Source organism: Penaeus vannamei, chromosome 12 (genome assembly GCF_042767895.1).
Source record: "Penaeus vannamei isolate JL-2024 chromosome 12, ASM4276789v1, whole genome shotgun sequence".
Lineage (NCBI taxonomy): Eukaryota > Metazoa > Arthropoda > Malacostraca > Decapoda > Penaeidae > Penaeus > Penaeus vannamei.
Window position 1 is genome coordinate 6,766,340 of NC_091560.1, and position 7,500 is coordinate 6,773,839.

The 7,500-nt window shown below is 38.0% G+C and overlaps 1 protein-coding gene across 1 annotated transcript in view; it reads left to right on the top strand.

Annotated features, from left to right (window-relative positions):
* The window catches only part of LOC113806227 (vitelline membrane outer layer protein 1), a 22,561-nt gene that overhangs the window by 3,022 nt on the left and 12,039 nt on the right, over positions 1–7,500 (top strand). The window contains exon 2 of the mRNA XM_070127798.1: positions 7,408–7,500. This exon is cut by the window's right edge and continues 62 nt beyond it. Coding sequence (XP_069983899.1) covers positions 7,408–7,500 — 93 coding nt within the window. The remainder of the gene's footprint in view (positions 1–7,407) is intronic.

The following is a 7,500-nucleotide window of genomic DNA, read 5'->3' on the forward strand; positions in this document are numbered from 1 at the left end:
AATATAGGGAGTATAGTAATAGAGCGATAATCATTCACCTCGTCAATATACCCCGACTCGAAATTTGGTGTCACTATACCATGTTTCCAAAGCGACGGAAAGACATCAGAGACCAGAGGTGTTAATAATGACCGTCAAATAGTGTGTTGTGTTTTATTGATAAGATTGTTTCTACGTCCCCTGGTTGTGATCTGAAAAAAATAATTGTAAGCCTTGTCCGATCTATGTTTGTAATGTAGAAGCAATTGTTTGTTTGTAAGTTAATTTTCCAGTTTTTGAAAAGAAGTCATTAAAATGTTCTGTGCTTTGTATAGGACTTGTAAAATCACTAGTGAGGTGTTTGTTGTGAGGCACTAGTGTTTTAACAATTTTCCAAATCCTCATATTCTGTGAATATATTTATGAAATAATTTCTTTTTGCACATTGAAGTGGCAATTTTACATTTTTCTTAATATATAATCTACCAGAAAAGCGGCTTCATTTGTGTTACTTTTAAGAGATTGATGGGCATTATTTCTATCGCAAATGGCTCTCTTGATGTCGTCATTTATCCATGGAACGGGGGGGGGGGGGACGTCTGACGGTTCGTGTTACGTAGGGAGCCAGCACATCGATGCTGCTTTTAATAACTAGAAAATAATTAATTGAATGTTTAATTATCTGTCGATGAAATATATAATAGAGTCATTTCTTTAGACAAGGTAAGCTCGAAAGGTCATAGTGTTTGAAATCGCGAAGAGTTTTTATTACAGGTGGTCGCGTTGTTTTCTTTATATTTAACGTCATCGTGATAAGGTCATGGTCAGCAACATGACACGGGATGGCATCGGAATGGAGAATAATGTCTGATCTGTTTGTCATTATTAAATCTAATAGAGAAGAGGTGTATTCTGTAATTCGTGTAGGTTTACTTATTATTTGTTCTCATTTAGTTTTCTTAATTATCTTAGCTAACTTAGCATTAGATTTTGTTAAATTATCATTCAAGGTCACCTATGATGAAAAGCGGTTTCTTTTTTATATATATTTCTCTAAAAACCTTTTCAATGTATTCAGAAGATTCCTAGGTAGCATGGGAGAGGGAGAGGGAGAGGGAGAGGGAGAGGGAGAGGGAGAGGGAGAGGGAGAGGGAGAGGGAGAGGGAGAGGGAGAGGGAGGGGGAGATGGAGATGGAGATGGAGATGGAGATGGAGATGGAGATGGAGAGAGAGAGAGAGAGAGAGAGAGAGAGAGAGAGAGAGAGAGAGAGAGAGAGAGAGAGAGAGAGAGGGAGAGAGAGAGAGAGAGAGAGAGAGAGAGAGAGAGGGAGAGGGAGAGAGAGGGTGAGAGGGAGAGAGAGAAAGAGAGAGATATAGGAGAGAGAGAGAGAGAGAGAGAGAGAGAGAGAGAGAGAGAGAGAGAGAGAGAGAGAGAGAGAGAGAGAGAGAGAGAGAGAGAGAGACAGATAGATAGATAGATAGAGAGAGAGACATAAATATAAATAGATAAAGAGAGAGAGACAAATAGAGATAGATAGATAAATCATTAGAGGTAGGTAGTTAGATGAATAGATAGGAGATAGACTAATAGAGAGAGATAAATAGATAGACAAATAAGTAGACAGAGATAGCTAGACACAAATAGAGATAGACAGATAGAGGTAGATAGACATAAATAAAGATAGGTAGATAAATAGAGAGCTAGCAAGGTAGAGATAGATAGAAAGATAGATATTGAGACATAAATAGAGCTAGATAGACAGAGAGAGAGAACTGAGTTCATGCAGCATCCGGTTGTAAGATCCTCTGAAGATTTCTAACAATACATGTTTGATTCCTCCTTCCCTCATCTCAGGATCTTTATCAGGAGCCACTGCTATCTTAGGGGTATAAATCCATTATTTCGAAACTCCAAAATGTTTGACAGTGAAGATTATCTGCTGGAGGCTGAGTTGAAGAGTTATTTACGAGAAAGAGCTCTTTCAAGTTGTGGTAGATGGCTTGCACTTCAAGTCGAATAAGTGGTTCAGTGTACTGTAAAGTGTACCACAGAGCAGTGTCATTGACTCGATCTCCATGGAATGGCTATTTCCAATGACACTTCCCACGTCTTATCTCCAGAAGCCAAAGACATATGCTAATACCTTACAAGTTATCCTTTACATGTTAGAAAAGGAGCTATGAACACCCTTCAATAATTTTCACTTCAAAGGGACAACAACTCGTAAGTTGCACCAAGGTCATGTTAATAGACCCGTCGGCAGGAACCAATAACATCCTCCATTTGCATCGAAGTGATAATACTCGGATCTGACCAGAGAAATAAACATCCTCAGCGGAGTGCAGTTTGATAATCAGCTGACATTCACCGATCACATGGAAGGATGAGGCGGAACGTAGACTGGACATACGTACGTCGTATCTCTTAGCCAGCAGACTGTTGCATATACTCTATAATCCACAAGTCCGTCTTCATTGATGGAAATGTTCTCCTCTGATATGAAAGGGGAAACATCCTAGAAAATCATTGTTATTTACGAGAGAGAGAGAGAGAGAGAGAGAGAGAGAGAGAGAGAGAGAGAGAGAGAGAGAGAGAGAGAGAGAGAGAGAGAGAGAGAGAGAGAGAGAGGTAGATAGACAGAGAGGTAGATAGACAGAGAGGTAGATAGATAGACAGAGAGAGAGATATAGATAGATAGATAGATAGAGAGAGAGAGAATGAATAAGAGGGATAGACAGATATATAAATAGATCGATAGACAGAGAGAGCAAGTCGAGTTCAGGCTCTGCAAGCTTCCTCCATAAGCTTCAGTCATTTAGAATTCAGCTTGAGTTTCCTTCGGCCTACACCACCAGGCAAGGTCAGAGCCGAAATCACGGACTCCATGTACCCTGCGCCGCGAGAACCAGACACTTTCTACACACATTTCTGTTAAAGTAATCTACAGCGTGAAATATAACGGTTTAAATCATCGGTATACGGTGGAGGGGGGAGGGGAGACTGCGGTATAATTACGAATGACTTGTAATTGTGATGAGGTACCTTGTTATTAGCTCGTTTTATTTCTACTTTTATAACTGCATGCGAGTTATACTGAAGATATTGTTTAGCTTATCACTAAATTTTGGTGGATGAGCGATCCGCTGTTCATAGTACAATGGGCATCAGAGACAGTGGACTTGATAAAGTATAAGAGAGAGAGAGAGAGAGAGAGAGAGAGAGGAGAGAGGGGAGAGGGAGAGAGAGAGAGAGAGAGAGAGAGAGAGAGAGAGAGAGAGAGAGAGAGGGAGAGGGAGAGGGAGAGGGAGAGGGAGAGAGAGAGAGAGAGAGAGAGAGAGAGAGAGAGAGAGAGAGAGACAGACAGATAGATAGATAGAGAGAGAGACATAAATATAGATAGATAGATAAAGAGAGAGAGACAAATAGAGATAGATAGATAGACAAATAATTAGAGATAGATAGTTAGATGAATAGATAGGAGATAGACTAATAGAGAGAGATAAATAGATAGACAAATAAGTAGACAGAGATAGCTAGACACAGATAGAGATAGATAGATAGAGGTAGATAGACATAAATAAAGATAGGTAGATAAATAGAGAGCTAGCAAGGTAGAGATAGATAGAAAGATAGATATTGAGATAGATAAATAGAGCTAGATAGACAGAGAGAGAGAACTGAGTTCATGCAGCATCCGGTTGTAAGATCCTCTGAAGATTTCTAACAATACATGTTTGATTCCTCCCTCCCTCATCTCAGGATCTTTATCAGACTCCGCTATCTTAGGGTATAAATCCATTATTTCGAAACTAAAATGTTTGACAGTGAAGATTATCTGCTGAGGCTGAGTGAAGATTATTTACGAGAAAGAGCTCTTCAAGTTGTGGTAGATGGTTGCACTTCAAGCGAATAAGTGGTTCAGTGTACTGTAAGTGTACCACAAAGCAGTGCCATTGGCTCGATCTCATGGAATGGCTATTTCAATGACATTCTACGTCTTATTCCAGAAGCCAAAGCATATGCTAATACCTGCACGTTATCCTTTACATGTGAAGAGCTATGAACACCCTTCAATAATTTTCACTTCAAAGGGACAACGCTCGTAAGTTGCACCAGGTCATGTTAATAACCCGTCGGCAGGAACCAATAACATCCTCCATTTGCATCGAAGTGATAATACTCGATCTGACCAGAGAAATAAACATCCTCGGAGTGCAGTTTGATAATCAGCTGACATTCACCGATCACATGAAGGATGAGGCGGAACGTAGACTGACATACGTACGTCGTATCTCTTAGCCAGCAGACTGTTGCATATACTCTATAATCCACAAGTCCGTTCATTGATGGAATGTTCTCCTCTGATATGAAAGGGGAACATCCAGAAAATCATTGTTATTTACGAGAGAGAGAGAGAGAGAGAGAGAGAGAGAGAGAGAGAGAGAGAGAGAGAGAGAGAGAGAGAGAGAGAGAGAGAGAGAGAGAGGTAGATAGACAGAGAGGTAGATAGACAGAGAGGTAGATAGATAGACAGAGAGAGAGATATAGATAGATAGATAGATAGAGAGAGAGAGAATGAATAAGAGGGATAGACAGATATATAAATAGATCGATAGACAGAGAGAACAAGTCGAGTTCAGGCTCTGCAAGCTCCTCCACCAGCTTTCATTTAGAATTCAGCTTGAGTTTCCTTCGGCCTACACCACCAGGCAAGGTCAGAGCCGAAATCACGGACTCCATGTACCCTGCGCCGCGAGAACCAGACACTTTCTACACACATTTCTGTTAAAGTAATCTACAGCGTGAAATATAAGGGTTTAAATCATCGGTAGACGGTTGAGGGGGGGGGGGGAGATTGCGGTATAATTACGAATGACTTGTAATTGTGATGAGGTACCTTTTTATTAGCTCGTTTTATTTCTACTTTCATAACTGCATGCGAGTTATACTGAAGATGATATTTAGCTTATCACTAAATATTGGTGGATGGGCGATTCGCTGTTCTTAGTACAATGGACATCAGAGACAGTGGACGCAATAAAGAGAGAGAGAGAGAGAGAGAGAGAGAGAGAGAGAGAGAGAGAGAGAGAGAGAGAGAGAGAGAGACAGAGAGAGAGACAGACAGAGAGACAGAGAGAGAGAGAGAGAGAAAGGGAAAGAGAGAATGAGAAAGAGGGATAGATAGATCTATAAATTGATCGATAGATAGAGAGAACAAGTCGAGTTCAGGCTGTGCAAGCTCCTCCACCAGCTTTCATTTAGAATTCAGCTTGAGTTTCCCACCGGCCTACACCACCAGGCAAGGTCAGAGCCGAAATCACGGACTCCATGTACCCTGCGCCGCGAGAACCGGACACTTTCTACACACATTTATGTTAAAGTAATCTACAGCGTGAAATATAACGGTTTAAATCATCGGTATACGGTGGAGGGGGGGGGGGGGAGATTGCGGTATAATTGCGAATGACTTGTAATTGCGATGAGGTACCTTATCATTAGCTCGTTTTATTTCTACTTTTATAACTGCATGCGAGTTATACTGAGGATAATGTTTAGCTTAACATTAAATTTTGGTGGATGGGCGACCCGCTGTTCTTAGTACAATGGGCATCAGAGACAGTGGACTTGATAAAGTATAAGAGAGAGGAGAGAGAGAGAGAGAGAGAGAGAGAGAGAGAGAGAGAGAGAGAGAGAGAGAGAGAGAGAGAGAGAGAGAGAGAGAGAGAGAGAGGAGAGAGATGGGGAGAGAGAGTGAGAACAAGAATAAGATAGAGTCTGGAGTATACTAACAAAAACAAACAAAAAGGAGAAAGAAAAACAAACAAACAAATTAGCAGCGCCCCCCCTCCCCCTCAAAAAACAAAAACAAAACAAAGCAACACAAAAAATACATATACAGCGCCAAATACTTAATCACTCGAACCGCTGCCTCCTGGCCTAGCTTCACTCATATTTCACGGCGTGTTGCCACCCCAGCTGAGCCACATCACTGACCCGTGAAAAGGTAGCAAAGCTGATGTAAAATATGTAAAATGAATGTAAAAAATAACATAAAAATAAACGAAAAAGTTATGATTAATGTTGGGAAAAAAGGACAAGTAGAAAAGAGCAGGATAAATCTTTTATAGCGTTACTCATTATTCAAAAACTGGATTAAATCATTCTTAAAGATTCAGAATGTTGAAGAGACGAACCTGGTTTAGAAATAGTCCCCGTATTTATATATATATTTCACTTTTTTCTTTTAATGAAAGCTTAAAGTCTTAAAGTTTATTTACCATTTATTTTTTATCATATCTGTTTCCATAGCAATATTTTCATATTTATTTTAGAAAAGAAACAACATAGTTTCCCCTCGCTATGCAAAGCTTTCCGTGGACTCCCGTTTTCTTTCTTAAAAATATAAGGGCAGACGGACAGGTAATGAAGATTAATTAAGCTTTCGTTAAAAAATTAACCTAAAAAAATGAAATCTCCATTAACATAATGTGTTCTGTGAAAGTGACGTATCATATGATGCAGTTTAATATTCTTAAGGAGAAAGACACTGATTTTTTTCGGCTACAGTACAAACGCGCATTTTGTGGACAGTTTATATCAGTATAATTTTCCTGTTATTATAATTGCAATTGTTATTATTATCATTATTATTATTGTTATTACTATTGTTGTTATTGTTATCATCATTGTTGTTATTGATATTATGATTATTATCATTATTATTATCCTTACTGTTAATATTATTAATATCATTGTTATTATTATCATTATTATTATTATTATTATTATTATAATTATTATTATGATGATTATTGTTATCATTAATATTGTTATTAGTATTATTATTATCATCCTCATCATTATTTTTATTATTATTATTATTATTATTATCATTATTATTATTATTATTATTATTATTATTATCATAAATATTATTATTTAGTTATGATCATAATCATAATCACTAATATTGCTATTATTATAATCAATATTACCTTTATCACAATCATTAAGGCTATTATTACAAATACCTACATTACCAAATTAATAAATAAAACCCTTTTCCCTAACCAGCTGTTACTTAAAAAAAAAACATAATACAGAAAATGGAAAGAAAACCAAACCAACATCATTAAACAGCATAAAAAAATATATATAATCCAGCCCACAAATTCGTAACACAGCATCGAAACCAACACGAAATAAAAAATAAATAAATAAAAAATAATAAAAATAGATAAAAACCCTGCATCAAAACCAACGCGAAATAAAAAATAAATAAATAAAAAATAATAAAAATAGATAAAAAACCTGCATCAAAACCAACACGAGATAAAAAATAAAAAAATAAATAAATAATAAAAGAATAAATAAAAACCCTATTCCTTAACCATCCCTTCATACCTCCCCTCCCCCCCCCCACCCAGGCCCTTCCTCCTGGGTGACCTTGACCGAGGACGACCTCACCCCGCGGAGGCAGATCACAGCCGAGTTATTCCTCAACAATGGCATGGACTGGG